This window comes from Diplotaxodon limnothrissa, linkage group LG1, assembly GCF_057381915.1.
Source record: "Diplotaxodon limnothrissa isolate DT_005_m linkage group LG1, D_limnothrissa_male_GT1.1, whole genome shotgun sequence".
NCBI lineage: Eukaryota > Metazoa > Chordata > Actinopteri > Cichliformes > Cichlidae > Diplotaxodon > Diplotaxodon limnothrissa.
In genome coordinates, this window is record NC_140596.1 from 17597607 (window position 1) to 17623587 (window position 25981).

Consider the following 25981-nt stretch of genomic DNA (forward strand, 5'->3'; position numbering starts at 1 on the left):
TTTTTACGTCACATGTCTGATAGGATTTTTCTGCTTTCTGCACTTGGACTAGTGTTTTTCTCGTTCTTCCTAATACACGGTGTCTTTGTCGATTCCATCGTGTGGGAAGGCGTGCCGAGAGTGGCTGACTCTTGAAGCTGTGTGCTGAGTAGCGTGGAATAGGTGACTGTCAGGCGGGAGGAGTGGTGTGGTGGTGCCTAAGAAACCTTCCCTTTATAAGGATGCTGGTGGGAAATGCCTGGAGACAGAGATGACGAGATTTGTCAAAAGGCGCTCGAACTCTTGTCAGATCTTTGTTCTAAGGGGGAAGTGCAGAATGAAAACTGTCGGGATTTTATCTACTATTTCCGAGATCTCGCCAGACCACGCTACACGGATTCAGGTGAGGCATCATTTGCAAGCTTGATTCAATGGTTGCACTAAATTCAATGTAAGTGAAGTCGCATATGACTTCTTTCACTGAACATCGCACGCATAAAGCACACTATAGGTGGTCCAAGCTTGGCTCGACTACTTCACGACGAAGATTAGTCTATAATATCAAAGAAAAATTAGACTTGTACATTATTTTTTCACATTAGTTAGCTCACCGATCCGGTTAAACTATGCATTTTTCGAGGAAGTCCATTTTTTCTTCCATTTTTTTCCCATTTCTATCACACGAGGTTGGCGTGACATCGTGTAGGCTAGTCTGTGAACACTCATCAGATATGTTTCACTGGATGAGTTGCCCTGCATCGTGTATTTACTGACATGTCACAAACATTGAGTCATACTACTTTGAAACTTTGCCTCTTTTTTTTTTAATTCTTACCTAAAAGCATTTGCTTTTTATAATTAGATTTAGAATTAGCCACTCTCGCTTCATAATTATCAACACTTAGGGTAAACACATTCGCCTAAATGGCATGCATAAATTAGTGTCAGTGTGCATGTGTGCGGAGGAGAGAAGGAGCGAGCGAGAAAGCGTTATTTGGAGGCGCGAGAAAGCGTAATTCCTGCACATTTCCACTGCATTCATTCTGCTTCCATAGTTTGCATCAATGATTATTCATCACGTGACAGGACTTTGTGAATTGTCAGTCTCCTCCAACCCCCAAGCTCTCCCTTCTGTTCCTTTCCACTTTACTTCAACTATCCCCCAAAGTCCCAGCTCTCTTCTTGCTTCCTCATTCATCATATAGGCCGATCTTCTCTTGTCTTTTACACTGACACTTTCAAAAGTGAAATTATGTGGGTAGCCCGTGGGGCTAGCTATCAAGAGGGCTTACGGGTTTAATTTCTGTTCCAGCTGGCATATATCACTCAGCGTGATGGAAGAAAGCCATAAGAGAATAACAAAGGAAATAAGTACAAGGCAGAGGACAGCTACTCTTTCAGCTAGAGTTGAAGCTGTGGGTGTACCGGTCATATATATATATATCTTTTTGTTTTTTTTTTTTACAAATATGCTAAACATAAAACATCATTTTGACTTCAGATTTGATTTAAATCAATTACGTAAACATATTTACAACTATTTTCTCAAAAGATCATAAAATATCAAGGATCAATGAAATAAAAACTGGAACATGAAAGAAAAATAAAGATGTGTAACATGTCTTTTAATGGATTAGTCACCCACTTGGAAAGATACCTTTCTTGACACTCTTACAGAGAGTATGTTGAGAAGTTTAATATCAATCCCAATGACTGTGGTCAATCAATCAATGCCTGTCTTGCTGAAGCCAAATGCCAATTAGTTTAGCTTTTGCAGGAACAGAAAAATGTGTCTTCCACTGTTCAGAGCACATATCACAGCTTCTAATTTTTACACTTTAAAACTAGCATGATTATTTAACAGACTGTGGCAATTAATCAGCTTTAGAGATACGGTAGGAGGATTAAGTTACCTTGGAACAGAGTCAGGTTTCAGAGTTTATGAGGGAAGCTTTATATTTAACAGATATGTATACGAGTGGATTTAGTCTTTTCATCTGTCAATAAGCAAGTAAAAAAAACAAAAACATATTTGCAGAAATGCAAATGCAATCGAATGCATCATCCTTTACAACATTGGGGACAACAAGTTGGAACCACCTACTGTACATGTGTAACATATTACATTTCCAATAGTTTTTACTTACAGAGAGGTATTCTTAGGGAAAATAACATCCCAGAAGTAGACATTACATATATTGCCTTTTCAGCACTTGCTTGCCTCCTACACTTTTGCACCTTTGAAGGTCCTGTGCACTAAAATTGGTCCACCCTCTTTGTTCCAATGTAGTCTTTAAATCCCTCCAGATGTCTATAGCTTCTTCTCCACCAGGCAGCATTTGGGCGGCCTGCCAAACCGACTGTGGGCTCAGCATCCTCAGATGGCAAGTCCCTCAATTTCTCCACATTATTCTCTCAAATCACACATACTCTGGTATTCACAGAATTTCACAGTGCAGAAAGGACAGTTGGTCTGTGTTCCTGTGCAAGGTCTTATGACAGCTCCCACACACAGAGCCAGTCCTAATTGCAGGACTGTGGGATTTGGAGGATGGGTTACCTTACCAACAGCATATAGTGAAAAGTGCAAAAACCTTTATTGCCAAATAAGTACACTTTTGGCTGTTTGGACTAAAACAGTCATGCAATTGATGTGTAGTCTCATTAACTTTTATCTAATACTCTTACCATGACAAAAAGTCAGCCTCAGACTCTTAATTACAAGTGTGATCTTTACATTAGATGTGTCAGGTGTGATTCAGCTCATCACGAGTCCTCTCATATTTTTAAAAGCAGCTCTTCTTTGTAGTATCAGTCAGACCAAACACTCAAGACAGACTGAAATCAGCTCTAAATCTGTGCCCAGCTCTGTAAGTGGGAGCAGAAGTTTATATGCAAAAATTCTAAAGTTCATGATTATTAATCTCACTCATTAAAAACAAAAGAAGAAACAAAGTGGATCTTGACAGGTACGGTGTTCTGTTGCTATAGCGTGCAACTAAAAAGAAACAAAATGAGAGGATTGAATGTGATGAGTTCAGGAAATAGTTTGCTTCAACTAAACGTAACATGATATCTGTCAGCTACAATTCGGATTAGTGTACAGCTTTAACATTTCTAATATAAGCTACTTTCATCCAAAATAAAATAATGCATTCAGTCCAACTGTGTAACAGCAAATGCTACATCTAATCAAATGCCTTGTGTTGCAATGAAATTTAAACTTATTGTAGAGCCATTAATGATAAATAAATTATATTGATAATCCTGTATCTCATTAATCCACTCTCTGTTTCATTTAATTGTGCATTAGTTGTACATTTGTTGCTTGTGTCTAAGCAGATTATCTGTTCGGGTATTCATGAGGAGAAAGTCTCCTTGATGTGATACACATCATGATTATTACCCTTTTGTTAAATGTATCAACATACCAATCACTTGATTTCCTGGAGCTTTTATAGGCTAATAAAATAACATGCTCTGCTTAACAGTAATAGGTTAATCAGGAAAACAATCATTGCTTTTTCTAAAAACTTCACTCATTGTTATGACTAATGTACTTAATACAGATTACACCAATATTACACTTTTGAGTTTTTTTCTTTTGAAAATTTTATTCCAGTCTTCACAAGCCTGATTTGTCTTCGCATACATGAAGGGACAAAGGATATGTCTGCTATAATACTATGGGCAAATAATAGCCTGTTGCATAGTCAGCACATAAACTGGGAATAATCTGTATCGCTGCCCTCGCATAGCCAAAAATAGATACAGTCAGGTGGATACAGCAGACTGGTTCTATTCAAAACACTGTGCAAGAGCTTGGGCTTTTCAATAAGCAAAATTACCTCAAAGATGAAAGACCGTTACATTAAATTAATAGAAATCATGTGTTAAAGAGAGATGATGGGGAACTGGTTAGAAGAGGGATTTGGGAGTCAGTTTAGCTGGTATCAAAGCTTAGAGGAAGCAGCAGACAGTGGCAGAGCAGGAAAGCTCAGGTGGACACCCTGGGGACTTAAAGGGTAGAAACAAGAGACCTCTGCTGGTGGGCCAGAACAGAAGAGGTCAGGCAGATGGACTGAGCAATGGAGACTGACGTTGCAGAAGAGTTCAGATGGTTCTGGCTGTCGGCTAAGGTGCTAGACAGGATGGTTGCTGGAAACCAGAGTCATCTTTAGTTAAGGGAAACCAGAAGAATCCTTAGTCCTGGCCAATGAGAGGATGGCATTTGGAAAGGGGTGCAAGACAGGTGACTGCGGTGCTGGGAGCTCAGTGAAGCGTGGCAGTGTAGAAAACCATATGGAATAAAAATACGAAAACTGCATCTAATTACCCATTATCTCTATTGGTTAAATCAAACATACAGCACATATTTTATAAGGTCATGTGTATAAGGACATGATATACTTATATAAGTGGCCACTTCCATTTTTAACATATGATATAATGCTTTGCCAATTCTTATGTAATTCTTATAATCACAGGCCATGAGATGGTTGTGAAAGCAGACACTTAAATTAGTCGATAATAGTATGAGATGCAGCATTAATAGCAGGTTTTCTGCAACTAATAGGGAAAAAAAGGACTTCAAAACTATATGTCTTGTAAGACATGCATAACCTGAATGATTGTGATCAAGATTTTCGAATTCTTATTTAATGTGATTTTTGAAACTATGGTGACAGGGGTGCATAGCTGGTCAAAATCGTCACATACAAGAGATGAAGAAATAACTGAATGATGAGTCTCGGTAGCCCTGATAATACAAAATATAAGAGTAAAAGGGAAAAAAAGACTGATGACCATTAATGATGCACTGGAGACGGTTGTTAACAATGCAGTGGTAAAGCACCATGTCAGTATGTGTAGTATTTTTTCAGTACTTATTCAGTGCATTTGGCCACGTTATGAACAGCATTTATTTCTTCTGTTATCTTGATGATGAACAATTAAAGTAATTACCACTTAATCATTTTTTGCCTCACAGAAGCTCAAGGATGGATAAGAGCTTAGGGAATGAGGGAATTCAGCATATAGAAAGTGTAAGCCTTTGATATTTCCATAATTACACATGCATAACAGCTTTAAAATCTATACAATCCCAGATGCGTACTCCATCCTTATTTTATTTTGACCTTGTCATTGCCCCTGGGATTGGTTAGTTTTGAAGGTTTGGATTCTTGTTAAATATTAAATAATGCTGGTTTCTTTTCTGCTTTCACTGCTGCTGTTTTTAAATGTTTGTGTTTTTGGTTCCTACTTTGGGTTTAATATACTTGTGATTTATTTCAGTTATGAGATATTATTGCCTTTTTAGTTTCTGTCTGGAGCTGATTATCATTTTTGTTTCCTCACTGTTTTCTTGTGTCCGTGTTGAGTAGGTGTTCTGGATTGTTTCCTGTTTTACTTTGATAGTTTTCATTGGTTGTTTTAATTTGGGTTTTTTTGTTTGTCTTTTTTTAAAATTTGTGTCTAATTCTCAGCCAGTCCAGCATCTGGATCCTCGTCACCGCTTCCTTCATGACAGACCCATCCCAACTTAATATCTACTACTAAGACATTAGCCGACATAAGGAGTTTATAAGATTGTTCTGGTCTGCTTCAGTGACATTACATCATCAAATAACGGTGCATAAAAACACACTGTTCAAATTCAGATATCAAACAGTAACTCAAAAACATGACATGGGATTTTCAAAGCAAAATTGTGTGCATATCTGTAACACCAATTAGGATGCAAACCATCTCAAGCCTGTTTTAACAACTTTAAACTTTAATTAAAGCCTCAATTAATTTTTATGAAAATTACACATGCTGTGTTTGAACTTGTGACATTTAAAGTTCCCTACAGAGCCACATTTCTTCAGTTTGGTATCTCAGAGACTCCAGCTGTAAAACATGGTTAAATGTAACCTTTTTTCATATCTTCCATGGTCTTGATTGACATTAACAGCACTTTTTAAAAAGGCACAACATTATTACATGTTTTTAAATATCAGTAGAATTAACAAATTTCTGGGGTTAATACATCTAATATATGTGAATACATACATACCCTTACCTCAATTTGAGGCAAATGGTTAATACTCCATGGGGTCCTTATGATCCAAAACAAGACTTCAGTTAATTTTATTTGCTTATAACAACAGTTGTCTTATGGTGCTTTATATTGTATGGGGTAGAAGACCTTAACAATATTAGAGAGAAGGAAACAAGCAAGCACTTGGTGAAGGTGGAGAGAAAGAACCTCTCTTTACTGTAACAGCCAGAAAGAGGCTCGGGGACATTTGCAGCTTCTGGAAAGAGGGAAAGTAGAACAGTGAAAACAGAAAAGTAAAGATCATTTAAGAAAAGACAGGTAATAGTAATGTAACTTAGTATATTATCACTGTTTGGATGAAAATTCCTTTTACTTGCAATAAAGTTGCAAAGTTCATGTAATTATTTCAGAGTCATTGTAGCAGTTTCTATTTTTTTTTTAGTGCTTTTGCTTCTTGAGAGCAGAGATGATTCAGATGCCCTTGATGACTCTGTTGCTTCACACCTCATCTCCCTTTCCATGGTGACTTGCACACCCTGGGCTGGTGTAAACAAATGCAATGCACTGAAGAATTATTCAGTGTCATGCTTTGAAACTATGAACTTGATAGATGAAGACCTGGATTGATATGCTGGTAAAACTTTTTATACTCCCACGGCCATTACTCCTGGTGTTGCCCACAAGTACTGCTTATATATAATCACACAGTTTATGATGCACATGTGTGAACAGCAACCGAGTAGTAACTTTAATTTTGCAAAGCTGTTATCTTTAGAGTGACATCTTCAGTTTGTTTATACGTGTTTTGTGGATCCACAGATTTAACAGGAGAGCTAGAGTAGCTGTTAGGAGCCCTTTAAACTCCTACATGTACCAGTGTAGAGCAGCTTCATGAGTGATCTTGTCCTTGAATTTTGGGATTCGATAGTATTTCTCTTATAAACTCATCTGTTTTCAGAATGTTTTTTTTTTCTGTTTTGTATAAATTGCGACTTTCACACCTTCCCTCCCCATTTGTCAAATTGTTTTTTTTAACCACAGACCATATATAACAGCCTGTAAATGTTTTTCTTGCAAGCTGTTTTTATACCCTCTCATTTATTTACATGATAATATGCATTAACCACACAGGCAGCATGAAGCGCCTTGGGTTTAGCACTTTATCAAACTACTGGGAACATTTTAAATTCTTGCAATTAATGTACCTCACTGACAGTTTCACATTATAAATTATACTCATGGAAGAGTTAGTTCTGCTTTCTTGTGGCTGTAGCTCAGGTGGCAGAGCAGGTCAGCCACTAATCAGAAGGTCGGTGGTTTGATCCCAGGCCAAATATCCTTGGGCAAGATACTAACCCCATGTTTGCCAACTGGTGGTGGTCAGAGGGCCCGGCAGCCTCGCCTCTGTCAGTGCGCCCCAGGGCAGCTGTGGCTACAATGTAGCTTGCCATTGTAAATGGGTGAATGACTGAATGTAGTGTAAAGCGCTTTGGGGTCCTTGGGGACTGAGTAAAGCGCTATACAAATGCAGGCCATTTACCATTTCTTTTCAAAGTTCTTCATTGGTTATTCCTATGGAAGCCAGGAGAGCTCACCAGACTCAAATAAACATCTGCAAACAGACAAATCCAAGCAAGTTCAAAAAAGTAATCTTCATCTGTATGACAATAGCTGCTTTGCAAATACACACAAGAAAAACCACAAAGCAAAAGTCAAATGCCATGTGCATGCTTGAAAAGAATTTCTGAATTGTCATGTTAAAACAAAAATATTTTAACTTATTTTCTGAAAACAACAACAAACCAAGAACTGTGGTCATCTGTGGTTGTAATGCTGCATTTCTATATTTGGTTTTGTTGTATTTGCACCTCTTTTGTGGAAAAATCATTTTTAAAGTTTCATTTTTTCACCATAATTATCAGCAAAGGAAATGAAATCGAAACATGGGGGGCACACTACCCTTAGAGTGCAGATATGAGCCTCCATTGGATAGTTAAATACTGCTACTACTACTGTACATAATTTTGATTTTATTGAGCATTCTTTATGAGAATCTGTTAGAAAAGAAAAAAATAAATCCAACAGGACCTATAGCTGTGTACCTGACATGTCCATCATGCAGTATTTTTAAAACATTTACTGAGTAACTTAATCATGAAATGGTTATATATGATGGTGATATCAAAAATCAGAGTGCAACAAAGCAAAGAGAAGACTTATTCACTGTCAGATCTTGTTCTCTCTTTCCAGACATATCTGTGAGTCTGCTGTCATTGGTAGTGACTGCCTGTGGCTTGGCCCTCTTTGGGGTCTCCCTCTTTGTTTCATGGAAGCTCTGCTGGATACCATGGAGGGAGCGTGGGCTTTCCCCCACCACCAAGGAAGCCCATGGGCACCTCAACCCGACTATGAGCCCTCTGCCATCACAGTCTGCACCCAGGCAGCCAGTTTACACAGCTGTGGACCCCCCGATGCACAACCGCCGTGAATCATCACATTGTTCCATGGCCAGAGAGCCTACTCCCGTGGCATCTGTTGTTTCAGTGGAGGCTCCGGTGACTCCTGTATCACCACCACCTGTGGTCATGGCCACACCAGAGGCAGCTATGAAGATCAGCCACACATCTCCAGATATACCACTGGATGCCCAGAGTAAAAGCAGGGAAAATGGAGTTCACACTAACCCCCGAATGCAGAGACAGACCACTGAACCCCCACCTTCTGGATGCTCAATGTCTGAAATAGGGTCAGTATGAGGTATTTGTTGATTTATGTGCTCCCATAAGATATGCTGGCCTTATTTTCTAAAAATCCCCTAACAATTATGATCTCTGTTAAAAACGCTAACATTCAAACTACTAATTGTTTCTGCTACTTTTCCCAATAGAACAAGAGAGATGAAAGACAAAATGACTTGGACTTGACTTTAGTTATGACTCCTGCCAACATGTTTCACATTTTTACTTTCTATTTGTGCATCAACTATAATACATTTAAGGATTTTGGTAAAGGAAAACAACTTACACCTTATTTATGATTAGGGTTAGGTAGTTCAGAGGCTTGGGTGTCTGAAACATGACTAAATGTCATGTGCAGATGTGAGTATAAAAAACAGACACATTATAAGGCAATAATGAAACCAAAACAACAATTTCTGTCTGCTAGACTATAAAATGTATAATACAGCACACTATGTGTACACTATGTTCTTGAAGTGAAAAGCAGCATTGGCACTAGATATAAATTATGATATGCAGAACAATTCATTATGCAGGTTGCTTCAAAAAATATGCAGCTGATGTTTTAACATTCCTTCTTTTCATTGTGTTAATGTTGTATGATTTTGTTTTCTGTTGATTTCCTCTGTGCACAGTCAAGGGTCCATTCGTAGACACATGAACCTCTCTAACCCAGACTTCAACGTGGCCCAGTTCCAAAGGCAGGACTCCCTCACCGGAATGGGCCTGGGCCTGGGCCGCCTCAAACCCGAGCTCTACAAACAGCGCTCCCTTGAGGGGGACGAAGGAAGTCGAAGAGACGGAGGTTGTGGGCGCCTCCATTTTATCCTCAAATATGACTGTGATCTAGAACAGTTAATAGTTAAGATCCACAAAGCAGAGGACCTCCCGGCCAAGGACTTCTCCGGTACCTCTGACCCTTATGTTAAGATCTACCTGTTGCCCGATCGAAAGACCAAGCACCAGACAAAGGTGCACCGCAAGACACTCAACCCTGTGTTTGATGAGGTCTTCCTGTTTCCTGTGGCATACTCTGAGCTTCCTACACGAAAGCTACACTTCAGTGTCTATGACTTCGACCGCTTTTCACGGCATGACATTATTGGTCAAGTGGTGGTGGACAACTTCCTGGATCTGGCAGATTTCCCCAGGGAGACAAAACTCTGTCGAGACATCCAGTATGTCTCCTCGGTGAGTTTGAACGTTCACTCAAAACTATGTCATATTTACTTAGAGCTGCCAGGTTATATTTAACTTTCCCCCCACAAAGGCTGTGTGTGACAGCTGTGTGGAGAGTTCGAAATTTGTCCCTCTGTCTCCCACTGGCAGTACAAAGTACTGAATTTTTTTCCTTTTATCACTTGTCATGTCTGAAAAAACAGGACAAAAATTAGTTAAGGTGATCAGGCCTGTGTTTGAAAACTGATGTTTTCTTTTACTTTGCTGTCTCTCTCTGCTGTCGAGATGAAAAGACTTTAAAAAAGCATCTGTTTAATAACAGATGTAGTGACCCCGAGCGCAAAATTTTACTACACAAGACATCTATGGCATCTGTGTTGATATTATATGCTTTTTAAAATTGCCTTTACATGCCCGGAGAATGATTAGCAATAGATTTTTCATTAAATATGGTTTTTGGAAGGAATACTAATTTAAAAAATATGCACATGCACATATTACAAATAGATGACACAAGTGAAGGACTGAGGCATTTTATTAGCAATTACTTTTACTGCATCTGCTCCCACCTATCTAAATTCAGTTTGCTCTGCTGGAACGACCTGTTTACCATGAGTAAATTAAATCCTTTGAGACTTTTTAAGGTCAACAGGATTACAGGCCTCTTGCCATGTTACCTTACTGACTGCGTGCTAGTAAATCTCATTTTGTTAGGACCAGTTTCTGTTAGACCTATAAAGTGAGCATACAGTTGCACAGAGAGTGTCTGTCAGTGTATGTACGTCCTTATAAGACCAAATGTGTGTGAGAGAGAAAGAAACGGAGAACAGGAGAAAAAAATATTTTAAAAAAAAACTGAGAAAACTGGTTTGGGAACAAGACATACGCACCATTTTTCTTTCTTTCTTTCTTACATTATTAGCTATTTAAGATCTTTATAATGTTTTTCACTGTTCCTGCTCATCTCCTTTAGAGGTGAAAGATCTCAGACACCACAATACAGCACTGGTATTTATATGTTGGCCTGTTTTATTTACAGGCATTTCATTTATTGAGCTTGAACAGCTGTAACATGCAACTGATCCCTATATTCTGTTTGCAGTTGATTGCAGGAAACAGTTTAGGCAACAGAACTCAATAAAACAAGATCAATAAAGCACAGCTGTGTAAAGGAAAACTATTGGTTGAATTTAGATGAGATCAATTCCCAGTCACTATGTTAGTTATGATTTTACTTGTGTAAGGGCATAAATCTTAGTTAAAACATTGCAACATTGCTTAATAAGCAATAAGACAGTCCAACAGGAACAGCCGTGGTGAGTCAGTCTGGAAACTGTAATAAATGTTTACTGTGGAACATAGTTAACCTTCTCAGCAAAAAGATTTTAATAAGATGTGGAGTGTCTTTGCAACTGGGCTTACTTTAGCAGTGCTGCAGCTTTCTGAAATCTTTCAGAAAGCACAGTGTTGCTATAACCGAATGTACTGCGCTTTTCGTTAAAACAATATTTTGACCACTGCCGACCTTTAAGAATGAACTGTTTTACAGACTCATCTCATCTCAGTCAATTCTTCTCATCTTAAGAATTGACTTTTGAGCAAAACATGCAGCCAGTTCAACAGCAGACAAAAAAAAGCATGGGAGTATTTGACTGAGCAGCTGTATGTCTATGTTGTGCATATGTCTGTCTCTTGTTTATCTAATAAGCGAATCATCATCTGCCTCTGTTGGCGTCCAGGCTTGTCTGCTACATCGCTACGTCTTTTGCAAATGTCTGCACTGCAGCCATATCATTTTTAATAAGGAGAGCACATTAGTTAGCAGAGTTTGTGTGCCTGATGCACTGGCCATTAGTAATGGAAAACAAATTGTTATGCTTTCATCTCTAGTATAAGCAGCTCCATCACTGAATTTAGATTTTCATTTCACAATTATACTTTCATTCAGATTAAGAACAGTAATACAGATGGGAGAGAATCAATTAAATATTAAATCTAACACCACGCACTTGTTGTGGTTGTTTTTATTTGTTTGTTTTTAATGCTCATTCTTTGTTAGAACTTCATTACATGCAACTTAAGATTGCATTATCACACATATTTATTGTTTATTCACAACAGCAATATGTAATTAAGTGAGTATTACTGCATATATACTTATAATCTCTGGTATTATTTCAAAAAAGTGATTAAATGTATTTTATAATGTTCACTTTTCTGTATGGCTAGCATGCTTTTATATTCTTCTCATCAAAGCTGCCACATTTATCCATGCATTTTATTGTCTATGGTAAAGGCACAGTAATCAGTTTTCTTTTGCCTTTTGATCTCGTCTGTTTCACCTCATCGAAATTTAGATATGTGGTGTTATTTTGTGCTTTTTATTGCTGTGTCAGTTTAAATTATCACAACGCAGAGCTCAAATTTGTGGCATAGTCCACGCCTGTCTAATTTGCAGGCTACTGATAGCAGCTAAGGTTTTAGTGCATAAAGTCTCACATACAGTGTGCCAAAGACCATTAACGGCTTCCTACTCATGGCCTCTAAAAATACTGACAGAATCTGTCTCTTCTTTCTGTCTTTACTCTGTCTCTCTCTCTTTATCTATCTCTGCCTGCCTTTTTTTCCCTCAACATGTCTCGGTCTTTCTTCATCACACGCACAAATGCATAAACAGACACGGACACACCTGTTTTAACCCAGCTGTGACGAAGTCATCAGCTGTGTCCAACTTTTAGTACGCAAACAAATTGTTTAAAGTAAAACAAAAAAGAAGTAGCTTACTCAGAAAAAGTAATTAGATGTGAATGCATATTATACGCATTCTGAATGTAGCGCTAATGGGTTCTATAGAGTGCTCAGAATGGCTGAGATATTCACAGACAGTAAAATAACAGCTTTTGAGGCAGAAGATACTGGAAAACATAAAAGTGAGAAATGAAGAGGGGGGAGGAGATGCCGAGAAAACAGCATGACGATACACGAGCATGCCAGATAGAGCCTTCGGGGGAAAATGCTCACAAAAAGTATTGGGATTGTTTTGATCCATCAACATATGGATGTTTACTGGATCAGTGCACCTTTGCCCTGTTTAACTGATTGCTAATCAATGTTGCCTGGTTGGAACAGAATGGTGTGTGACGTCTGGTTGATGGGAACCAGTGATTAACAGAATCTGGAATTCTCACATTTTCACACTGTTCAGTTTTTGTCAGTTTCACAGCACTCAGCTAATGCACACAAACAGAAAAAAAGGAAAAAAAACCCCACAGAGTACACACAGACTCTTACACTTGTACAAATGCTTGTTCTCAGAGATTGACACAGATGCCCCACACATATATCCTCATAAATGAGCTAATTATCTTTGGACACCAGTACATAGACATGATATTCTGTAACCAGTGCACAGAGCTTATTTGATAGAAAATAAAGAATTATCATTAAGTCTTGATTTCCAGTGGGACAGGCCATATTGATGTGTCATTGCCAGATTTTAGCTTGTTTAGCTCTGCAATAGAAGCAGATTGTAGATTAATGAAGAACATGTGTTATTTTTACTGGATTTAAGAATGACAGTCTCAGTATGAACAAAAGCTGTATAATACATTTGATGGTTTGAGCTTTTAAATACAGAATATACTTGTGGCATACCAGCCTGATTATCAGAAACGCTGAGCATGACATTCAACCTGCAGATGTTACATGCTATTTGATGCCTAAGAAGTTTTGCGGAGCACGTAAAACACAGTGCTAATCTGTTTCCCACCTGTATCACAATTATTAGACCATGAAGCATGTAAAACAGATAGTTCTGGGATGTGGGATGCATTTTCTGGAGGGTATTTTGAGTTAATTCATCCTTCACATTTAAAAGCCTTGATGAGTAATTGATCATGATTGCAGCAAAATATACAAGTGCAATTCATGGGTGATCTCTCTCTCTCAGAAAAAAACAAAAAACAACACAGAAATACACACTCACAAAATGCCAAATCAGTTTCTCTAGCTTAACCAAAAAAAAAAATAATAATAACTCAATAGTGTCCAAGTGTGTGTGACATTCCTAAGACATGCTATAGAAATTGTTGCCAATTGTATGGATGTCCCTCTTGATAGATTTCTGCATCTCCCTTTTCACAGATACTTCTAAAACTAGCACTTAACATATATTATACTTTGGATACCAAATTAGTTATTTTGAATATCTTAATTTAAAAGGCATCTTAGCATACATAAGAGTTGTTTTGAGTTGTTTTTTTCATTGACCTGCTGCTGCAAAAAACATTCCTACTTGGTCTTTGTTACTTTTAGTATGAGAGTTTCATAACAATATGGGGCAAATCTCAGTCTTAGATTTCTCAGTGCAGTTGAGTAATATGATGTCATTATCACAATTACTGGAGCAGCAAAGTCAGTTGATCCTAAGTTTTCAGTGTTGTTGTTTTTGCACTTCAGTTGAATTTACTGAGCTTACCTTTGTAAATGACCAGATGATGATGATGAGTTGATGACACGTGCTTTGAAATACCAGCACAATCTCACCAACATAGCAGCAGATCAGCAAGAGATTCTACCGTAGGTGTCTTTACCACACATATTTGTGTGCTTTCCTGGTTCACACTTCTTTTGTGGAGTTATTTTAAGCACTAGCGATAAGTGAGCAGCAGCTGAACTGAAGCCTCTGTGCCGGGTGAAATATGGGAGGCTTTAATTGGAGCAATATGACAGAAAATATTATTTGTAGAAAAGTTGTACACTGTAAATAAATGACCAGAATAATACACAATCAAACTCATTTTAGAGTAAATATTTTTGTGTCTTTTAGGATAATGTGGACCTTGGGGATCTGATGTTTTCACTTTGTTACTTGCCTACTGCGGGCAGACTGACCATTACCATGATAAAGGCTCGCAACCTCAAGGCCATGGATATCACTGGTGCATCTGGTAATTAAAATCTGATACTGACTGTAACTGCAGCACCCCACTGGTATCCCAAATGTAAATCAAGTTAATTTTTCTTGTTTGTGTCATTTTTTTATAGATCCATATGTGAAAGTTTCACTGATGTGTGACGGTCGCAGATTGAAGAAGAGGAAGACATCAACAAAGAGGAACACTCTGAATCCAGTCTATAATGAGGCCATTGTGTTTGATGTCCCTCCAGAAAACATAGAGCAGATCAGCCTTTTGATTGCTGTGATGGATTATGACCGGTTCGAGAGTTTCTATAGAGTAGTTTCTACATCTTTTGCATGGGTCAATGTTTAATTTATACTTGCTGCATGGCAAAAGCGGATAAAATATATTCCAAGAACATTTGCAAATATTTCCTCAAACTCTTTGTCTCTGTAACATATTGTCTTGGGTGGTTTTCACACACAATATGTAAGACATTATTATTTTTGGAAAGCATGGGAGGACTTATAATATTTTTTCTTTCTCCCTTATCCTCCTGGGTCTACAGAGTAGGCCATAATGAGGTCATTGGTGTGTGTCGAGTCGGCAATGATGCTGACAGCCTCGGTCGAGATCACTGGAGTGAAATGCTTACATATCCCCGAAAACCTGTCGCCCACTGGCATCCTCTCGTTGAGGTGAGATGGCATGTGTTGACACACACACACACACACACACACACATATTAGGGGTGCAACGATACACAAAATTTACGGTTCAGTTTGGTTTGATACTTTGGTGTCACGGTTCGATATTTTTTTGAGAAAAAAAATGTTCATGCCTTTTTAATTTGTCATTTATTAAAATTATAAATATATATTTTAACTCAAAAGTACAGTTTTTAAATTTAATGTTGCTGAAACAACAAAATAATAAAAATAAATAAATCTATCTGATCGAGGAATCACTCATCTTTGGAAAAGAGAGTTTTTTACAGAGAAATGTCTCTTTCCAAAATAAAAGCTATACTATACGCTTCTTCTGGGCTGTATTCTCAGCAGCATATTAAACATATCAGGTGCCCATAAAGAGAATCATGTGCTAACGGCTGTCTAAATGACTCGGGTAAAGTTTGTAGCATGTGTGCTTGTTGTTTTTGTCTGCTTCCACTTGTCTTTGCACTAGGATAATGTCGGCGTAAACATGCAGTCATATTCATTGTGTTCCCACTAGTGCTGTCAGCCTTAATCTCGTTAAAATGACATTAACGCCATAACGCGGCAAATCTCCGTTAACAAGTTACCGCGGATTGCCCCGTACCAGAGCGTTCTCACTCCCGAGGCGTAACATGTCGACGTTTTGTCACGTCCCGCGGCGTTCCTGAGGAACGCGAAAGGAGACCTTCGGCGTTCTTATGGTACGCGGCGGGTTATGGCTGGAATCCAGTGCAATGACGCTCCCGCGGTAGTAGACGTTCCAGCCCTGTATTCCAGCCCTAAACCTAACCTTATCCCTAGCCCTGACCATAACCTTATTCCTGACCTTAACCAGGACTTTAATGATGTTAAATAGCGTGTTTCTAAGCGATTTGAAGAAAAAGAGCGAACATGTGTAGGTTCAGTCCAGACGGTTCTCATATTTCCTCTTTTTCCGAGGTCGTCATTTAGGAACGTGGTGGGTAGCCGAAAACGTAATATGGTGACGATTTGTCACCTAGCGTAAAATGTTACGCTTTGGGAGTGAGAACGGGTTGCCCGTACATGGGGCTGGGTGGCGTCAACACGTTAACGAGCTAACTGCGCTAACACACTAGTTCCCACCAATTGAACATTGTGTGGCACATCTGACATACTGTTTTACTTTTGTCCATGACGCGCTTACCATCAGGGTCATACTTCACATGAAGACCAAGATAGTTCCAAACGCCAGATCTGAATGAGGGTGGGGGAGGTTCAATTTCAGGTAGCGTTGAGGCAGTTGCCATGTTGCAATGAGCTTAGCTTCTGCCTTGCTAGCTTGCGCTGCACTCAGTGGATCTGTGCTCGACAGTGCAGCCTAGGCGGAGAAGTCCACTGAGCGCTCAACACAGACAGCATTGTCAGAAGAAAAGTTGATAAAATAGATAAAAAATTTTGTATTGTTCGATACATATGCCTACCGAAAGCACTGCATCGAACGGTTCAATATCGATACATGTATTGTTTCACCCCTAATGTATGTATGTATGTATGTATGTATGTATGTATGTATGTATGGATAGATGGATAGATAGATAGATAAAATTCCCCTCTCTCCCCTGAGGGGGGTCTATGCTTCACGCTCGGGTCCTGTACCAGAGGCCCGGGAGCTTGAGGGTCCTGCGCAGTATCTTAGCTGTTCCTAGGACTGCCCTCTTCTGGACAGAGATCCTACTTGGGACTCACTGCACCTAGTGTTCCGATTACCACTGGGACCACTGTTACCTTCACCCTCTTCTCTGAGCCCTTGATACTTCTCCATCTTGCACCCTGCTGTTATGTGCTGGATTGTTTGAGGGGCATCTTTACACAGCCTGCACCTGGGGTCTTGCCTGGTGTGGTAGACCCCAGCCTCTATGGATCTTGTGCTTAAAGACTGTTCCTGTGCTGCCATGATTACTGCCTCTGTGCTGTCTTTCAGTGCAGCTTTGTCTGGCCATTGGTAGGATTTCTGGATGTCAGCCACTTCATCTATGTGCCAGTGGTACATACCATTCAGGGGCCTGTCCTTCATTGATGCTTCCTCCTCTTTCTTGGGTTTCTGGTGCTTGAGGTATTCAGGTCGGTTGGGCCATCTTCCTGAAGTTTAAGCAGTATAAAATATTTATAACATAAACATAATGATAAAAAAACATTTATCATTAATTGAGGTTAGAGTTGACAGATGAAAGAAAAAGAAAGTGCAAGTGGGTAGGAAGCTTATCACTGTCCAGTTATTAAGGCACACTGAGCTCATTACTATTCACTGATACTGAAGTGTGTTGTTAGAATGCGGCTGTGAAAAGATTTTTGGTCAGTGGTAAAGGGAATATGGTTGTAAGCTATAACAAAGCAAAAAAAAGAGAGGATGTCTGCCATTTCATGGAAATCACTTTATTGCCAGAATTGACAAGAAGCCTAGAAAGCTCAAAAACATTATATATCTGATTTAATCATTTTCAGTGAAAAAGAAAGTGGCTCTCTCCAAAAAGTCCACAGATGGTGATGCTATTTTATGTGAAATTGCATATCTGTGTGTGATGGCTAAAATATAACCTGTTCCACCAGAGATCAAATTGGCTGCCAAAGTTTCCATAGCAATGTAGCGCCTTCTGTAAAATCGTTTATTTAATAATAATAATTAATAATTAACAGACGTGACCATTTTAACCCATGGAAGTTAAGTGTATTTACACAGTGTAATAGTGACTAGAATTTACTATACATTTTAGGTATTCCTCTACATCTACAGAATTATTGGGATGACCTATGAATTTTCAAGTTCCAATAGCAGCCTAAGTTTAGTCACAGGCTTTTCAGTGACATTAGTCATCATCTGTGGATGCACTCAACATACAAGTCCTTTACTTGGAAAGTCTCCAAGCCTCTTGAAAATGTGCAGGAGCCATTGTGGGGAAGTAGGTTCAATTTTGACAAAAATATCTCCAGGCTTTATATTTTTCCTTCTTCGTTTCACTTTTGCCTCTTCTGCAGCAAAGGTAAGTATTCATGTACCCATCACTTTCTGCACACTGAACCTTCTCTCTATGGATACACATTATTTCTTGAATAGCCCAGTGGTAAGACCTGTTTACCTTTCATAAACTGAATATGATGTAGTTGTTGAGGTTATCTGACAATATTTTCTCAGATAGTAATACTGCTTTGACAAAACTGTGTTTTACAGGTTACAAATACATACCTGAACTGAGAATCTTTGGCCAACCTCCATGCAAATGATACTCTGTGCCCTCTCCACAGGAGATAGACATTGTAGCTGAGATCAAAGGGTTATAAAAAGTTAATAAACAGCATTTAAATGTCTGATTTGCAGCATTCCCTTAGTTGGTAACAGCAAGGGGAGTAAGATTGGTTTTCCCAAGGGATGAAACTCCCCAAGTGCCAATAAGCAGATTTCTGAAATATGGTGTCTGGCAAAAATTCTATTTTTTGCTTTCGATGTAACATTTATTGCTCTTAGTTAATGATCGGTCTTCAGTTTGTTCATTTACAATGATGGTCAACCTAATGAGTATCTTTGCCAAATTCACTGAATGCTAAAGAAACCATAGTTATCCTGCCCAATTTTGAGTCAGTTTATTCTCATGCTACTCACAAAACAGTACTGTACTTTTATGCTGTGAGGTTTCAAATGCAGGTCTGTTCATGTGTTTCTATGCCAAATGAACCACTTTATCTATAAAAGCTTTTATCCTTTCACTTGGACTTGGCAAGAAAAAGGTGCCATAGAAAAAACGTCTATGCTAATAAAATTTAGTGAATGCATAAATAAACTGACCTCCCAAAAATCAAAAAAATGAAATGGCAGACATACAGTGTTTGTTTCACTGCCCAATTCATCGCTCTGTAGGTGGTGAGTACATTTGTTCCGAGATAAAAAGGTAGGATTGGCTCTAGATTTATTTGATATCATCGTACATCTGTTTATATGACTAATAGAGATGGAGGTTTTTTTTGTTTGTTTGTTTCTTTTACACTAACTATCATTGCAATCTTTCTGCTTTATTCTCTTGCAGTACCAGGGGACCACAGGTAGTAGCCAGGGAGGATCCTGTAATTCTCTGAAGACACCTCCTTCTCCGTAGCCATGAGCAACAATTCAAATAAGCCGAAGGCTGTGCTATATGTACCTTTGGGCAGATGTGATACAGAATTTTGCTCATATATGGTCCTAGCATAAAAAAATAAACACATGCATTAATACCTATGGAAAAGAAAGACACAAACTGTCTTGAGCTCTGCTCTTTTGGATCAGTTGCATGTTGAATGACTGCAAAGATGGATGTTTTTTTTCTATGATGTTCCATAAGAAAAAGAACCAGCACAGGCAGATATTTTAGGTCTGAGCTGTTCCTGAGTTTTTAAACTCATTGCTCTTTTTTTAATAGTCTTGTTACTTGTTTTAATGAGATGAGTCTCTGTAATTGCACAATGTACTTACAACCAGTTGAACTGCCATACTGTTCTCTTGTTTTTGGTTGTGAATTGGTGCATGAGGTCATGTTTTGATGGGATATCTTCTACTTGTTTGTTGGTTTTTGTTTCTATTTTTTGAATAGGATGTATTGTTCTGTCAGTTGATGTGCAGTGACAGTTCATTTTTAGGCAAAATACCTGTAAGTAAAAGTATGTTAAATGTTACGAATAAAAATTATTCCATAGAAAAATGTTCATCAGTTTCAATTCAGTTAATTTGAATGTGAATTAGAATTTCATAATATGCTAGATTTCTATCACTTTAGCAACTATAGTACACAACACTAGCTCTTCAAGATAAAGTAAGTAAGTAAGTAAAGAGCAAAACTGTGTTAAACAGTATACAGTAAAATATATTATCTGTAGAATATCTTTTTTATTACTGTTTAAGATTAGTGTTTTAGAGCACTAAATATAAGACAAAAAGCTAATGCAAACACATTAAAGTTTTGCATATTATTTTATTTCTAAGGTTTTACATGTCAGGACATAATAAAAATTTATCTAGTCCTCATCGGGTCTTAATAGTAGATAAAGGCAACCAAACAATCAATTAGATTGTTTATTATCATTCATCATTTATAAAAAAAAAAAATGAAGCCAAAATGAAGATGCAGCACATAAAAAACATAGTTCACTCCATGAATTAGAAGCATATGGAACCACATTTAACAGCAATAACTTGTAGTAAGTAATCATTTTCTATATTTTCAGATTTTTTATGTTCGGCTTAATTAATGTTTTAATGTTGGCCATGTTTTGGTTTTCAGAGTGATGACCTGACATTTGCTGTATAATGCTATCGTATACATAGGAGTTCATGGTCAAGTTAATGACAGAAGGTTCCAAAGATACGGTGGCCATACTAGCCAACCTTGAGACCTCAGAATTAGGGAGACATTCGAGGGGGGGGGGATACATGTACATGTACATAAACATATACAAAAAACTAGAATTTTACAGTGTTTATCTATTAGTAGCTAGGCTAACACACTTACCTCTCATATAAAGCTACCATGCTAATGGAGTGATGTAGCTCTTAAGATCACTACTGATTTCACCCATGATGATGACTAGAAAGCTGTCAAAACTATATAGAGGTGCACCTGACTTCTACTTTTTTTCTTAATTCCTATGGAAGCACAAAGCATGTATTTAGTTTTTCACACACTGCTTCTGCATTTTGTCTTATTTCTTATTAAATAAATAATGACATGTTTTGTAGTTAATCTTTGCCAGATTTCTAGCTACTATGAATCTACTGAAATCTACTGAAAATATTTTTTTCACAAAGCACATCTGATGTTGTTCCCTTTGTAGTGAAAAGCTGATTTAATTTTACAATATTCACCGGATGTGTTGTCACAATTTAGTACCATAACTTATCGGTGAGAAGTAAACAACAGTAAACTGCATCCAGGAAGTTGCCTGACTCACTCGGTGAGCTGGAACTTGAAAATCAAAGGAAACATAATTACCAGTTTCCAGACAGTCCCCTTAAGCTCCTTTCTCATTTCATTTGCTTAAATAGCTTATGACTGGCACTGTATCCAAAGTGCTTCAGTTATTTTCTTTACTTCACGCACTGGTAAAAGGTTAGCTCTGCCAGTCAACAGAAATTACAAGAAATATTTCTAAGAGCAAATAAACAATCTTTTATTGTCTTTTATTATTATGTATCCTTATTATTACATGCACTGAATATATTCTTCAGGCTGTATAGAGCAAAACACAGTTTTAATAGAGAAATCAAAGTGGTAGGCATAATCCTCAAAGCATTTTTAATTTCAAAACAGCCAGAAGGAAAGGACATTAGTATTTTATCAAAATATTACAGCCACATGAGAAAGAAAAAAAAAAAAAAAAGGGGGGGGGGGGGGGGTGATTTTTGGTAAGTAGGTTGGTAGGTAGATGTGAGAGTGAGAGAGTGAGCATGTTTTTCTTTTTTCTCCTTTAATGAAATTCCTCTTTAAGGCCATCTTTGAAATTGTGTGTCACCTGAAGGAGGTGAAGATGACAGTGTTTTTGTGTATTTACTATTAGCTGACAATCATGAGTGGTTTTTTGAAAAGAGTTTCTCAAACTATTCCCTTAGGAGAAGCAGTAATAAAATACTACAAAACATGCAAAACTGTATTCATGGAAAATTGTGCATCGAGTATTAATAATAATAATGTTTCCCATCCGGATTAAATGGATGGTTTGTAGCGCCCCTGAGAACAGTATCTCAAAAACAAAAATAGACAGTCATACATCACAGACCAAGACAGGCCATCAAAGACTTGCGTGTGGCATGGTAAACTGTCAATAACCATATCAACAGGGCAGATTCAAAATATTTCAACAAGATATTTTTCATAAATGTTAATCCAAAGGTTCTGGCTGCACCTGGTCAACTGAAGCTGTCATATTAGACATATATTGTTATAGTTTCTTTTTCAAGATGCGAGGACAGCAAATTAAAAACAAAATTCAAAATTAAACTTCAGCTGATTTTTGGCTTATTTAAATATACATTTAAATTACTGCAGTTCGACTCTTCAAAGCCTTCATATTCTAATCCACAAATATTCAAAAGATTGTTACATACAATCACAGCCTTTTTTCCCATCTTTATTCTATAGCTAGGCAGCTTAGCTCAGTACCGCTTGTGTCCAGTGGCAGCCTTTGATAACATTTTATGCAGTCTCTGAGCATGAAAGGGAAAGAATGTAGTACTGTGCAGCTCATTCATCCACAGTTCATGTCATGCTATGGTAGAGAATCGTGATACAGAATGAAGCAATCACAAATGACTAAAAAATTTTAACACAAAAAAAAAAAAAATACAGCCACAGAAAAGTAACAGATGATCTCTCAAGTGATTAAAACACTCTAAACACAAAAATGACAACACATACAGACACTTTCTGAACAGAATTTATTAAGAGCGAAATGGAAGCCTTGAGTGTGTGCACTTTTCTTGTGTGACCCTGAATCGTATTCTGGCTCCCTAAACTGGTACTCAGACATCAAAATCTTGAGAAACTCCTGATTTTATGTGAATTTACAAGAACAAAAGTAAATTCAAACATTTAAACTGTGTATTTTGTTTGAGGACAAAGGAAACACATTAATCCTTTAATAAAAACCTGTGTTACCATAAGATCTCAAGGTGAAGATAGAAATGCATTCAGAATATGGATACACTGTATTTTTGAGTACAGAAAGACAGATACATTTATTTGTCCCCAGTAGGGAATTTGGCTTGCAAGAGAAGTCACCTGACATTCATACAACCACATAAAAACAAGCACATCAACATAAAAAGACAGGCACACAATGTGCAGAGACTTTCACTCTCCTTGGATCTTAGGGAGGATTTTCACCAATTTGGCAACGTATGTGTCACTCACGTTCAGAAATTTGATGGCTTGTGGAATAAAAGGTCATTTGAACTTGTTTTGTGAACATAGTTGAATAACAATGCTGTGCGTGTGTGTGTGTGTGTGTGGTAATAGTTTAGAGGAGGCAAGCAGATGTTTCACATCACTGACAGTATGGGTAAGGGATCTAAAGCTTTGAGGCAAAGATAAGGCATAAATAAAAACCCATGTTTTATAAAAGGCAACAAAGTTATTACACATTTTTTAGTTTCTAATTGTTGCAGTTTCTTTTAGAAATTTTACTTTAAAATATATGAAAAAGTTATGATTTTTCTATACATAGGAAATAACATACGATAGGAAAAAAGAGATTTGAAGTCAAATTATATAATTTACAAAACTTTAAATTACCAGCCTTTTGTCACATTTTAAGAAATTTTAAGTGTATTGTCATAGTTGTGGGAAATCTGGACCCAAAATTCAGACTCCAGGACAGGATTTAATAGACTTGAACAAACCTATATTATATAAGGCCACAAATTCAGTTGACTGAAAAAAGCAGGGTTCAAAAGTAATCTAAGCAGTTAATACACAAGATAAACACTTAGGCACACACAACACACACAGAACAAGAGACTATCAAAATAAGACAGGAAACTAGCACTGAGACAGAGGCTACGATACATGAGCTTGGTAGGCCAAAGTAAACACAAAGACAAAACTAACTAAATGCAGGAGACATCACAGAAACACAGACTAAACATGGTGAATATAGGAAGACAAGAAAAACTTAACAACTAACAAGATCAGAATGATAACTTTTTTGACAACTTTTTTTTCAAGTGCATGTTGTTAATGACATTTACACACTTTTCCACCAGTTTAAATGTACAACTTTTCAGTGCCCTTTATACTTGAAGCTTTTAAATAGGACCCGAGTGCTTATTCTACCACTGCAACTGATACAATATCAGTTTCATGACATTACTTTAAAAATAACTAAAAAATGGATTATGGATAGATAACTAGTTATTTGAAACTTTTAAACCTACCAGTCCCTTAAGAAGACAGAACAGTCCATCTATTCTCCAGCTGTTCTCCTTGACATTTCTTATCTGGTGCTTCCTGACTCATCTTTCCTCCCCTCTTTCTTACACACTGCTGAATTTGCACAGATTTGTCACCAGGTTTGGAAACCTCTTCCTCAGAGTCACACCACAGCTGATTTGGAGCAGCAGGTTTCTCAGTCTGTCCTGATTCTGGATGCTTGGAGTCCAGGATTAATGGTAGGATTAAAACTTCATTTTAATTTGAAATCACATGTACATAATTTGTATTTTTAAATCACTGAGAAAAAATAAGAAAGAGACAGGACAGACAAAATACTGCAGAAATATTGGGATTGATAACAAAAGTGGGGTAAAACATTATAAAATAGCACAGCCATATGTGCAACCTACATCTAGTAAGTTATCATAGTTTCTGCTCCTTAATCCTTTTTGATCACAACTGCATTGCTGGTAAGTAATTAACATAAAGGGAGAAATATGGAACAACTGAACAGAGAGATGATAAAACAATAAACCTGAAAGATAGAAGTTTGGGTTACTGAGAGAAAATGTCATGATCTTGCCCTCAGGAAACATTTTTAGTTTTGTGTTCTGTTTGTGTTTTAAGACTGGGATGGATACGTATAAACAAAGCTCTAGTACAAGCTTTTATTCTGTGAATTTCCCATCTTCCTCAGTGCAATAATTGTGCTCATCTCCTGGGTTAAGACCTGCTCAATGAAACCCCACAAGCTGACTACGGCTTTGTAGTTGATCTTTAAGGCAATCAATTCTCTGCGCTGTGAAAGAGAAACTGAAACCTGACTGGTGTTTTTCACTTGGTTAAGTGAGTCCACAGCACAAATTCAGTGCTGCAGCTCCTTTGTTATTGTCTAATAACTGGCAAATTAAGCATAAAATTTGGACTCAAGTCAAATTTCTGTGAAGCAATTATTGAAAACCCATTCCAGTGTTCTTGTTACCAAAGCTGGGAATAAACAATCGGTATATTCCAGGGTTTCTTATACAACTGACCTGTTAAGGCACATAGAAACCAATAATCGTTTATCATCAATGAAATCTGAAATTAATTGTTTTTAAATCTACACAGAAAATACAAAATGATCTATCATTTGTAGAAATGCATTGTAGAAAATGGACACAATTTCATACCTTAGCTATAGCTTTACATTCTGTTTGCATACCCTACAAAAAAGTTAAGATGCAGAAAACTAGAAGGTTTAGACATGAGAAATTTAATTTGCTGTGAAATTACATGATAATACTTCAAAGCTCAGCAAGTGATTACTTTGTCCTCCAAAAGAAAGCTTTCTATTATTTGGCAAGGTCTTGATGCCCATTCGAAATCATGAAACAAATTACTTTTAGGTCTTTGCCTTCATAACAGATTCATAAGAAATAACAGTGTGATTGTAGAAATCATTAAGATCTGTGTGAAAAAATAAAATAACTTAAATTTCAATTTGTTCCTTATTTCTGTATTTCTTTGTGGA

At 37.5% G+C, this 25981-nt stretch overlaps 1 protein-coding gene across 1 annotated transcript; it reads left to right on the top strand.

Annotated features, from left to right (window-relative positions):
• The first annotated feature begins 234 nt into the window (after positions 1 to 234).
• Positions 235 to 19662, top strand: syt9a (synaptotagmin IXa). Its single transcript, XM_085354044.1, has 7 exons — positions 235 to 382; positions 8273 to 8768; positions 9396 to 9951; positions 14768 to 14888; positions 14986 to 15157; positions 15409 to 15538; positions 19594 to 19662. Exons 1-7 carry the CDS (start codon positions 235 to 237, stop codon positions 19660 to 19662), a joined length of 1692 nt encoding a protein of 563 aa, XP_085210170.1.
• Positions 19663 to 25981: the final 6319 nt, after the last annotated feature.

What these genes read in the sequence shown, in the direction of transcription:
- syt9a (XM_085354044.1), top strand. Translation starts at nt 235, where the DNA reads ATGCCTGGAGACAGAGATGACGAGATTTGTCAAAAGGCGCTCGAACTC. An exon ending in ACCACGCTACACGGATTCAG is followed by an intron (nt 383 to 8,272) that starts GTGAGGCATCAT and finishes CTCTCTTTCCAG; the next exon opens with ACATATCTGTGAGTCTGCTG. An exon ending in GGATATCACTGGTGCATCTG is followed by an intron (nt 14,889 to 14,985) that starts GTAATTAAAATC and finishes ATTTTTTTATAG; the next exon opens with ATCCATATGTGAAAGTTTCA.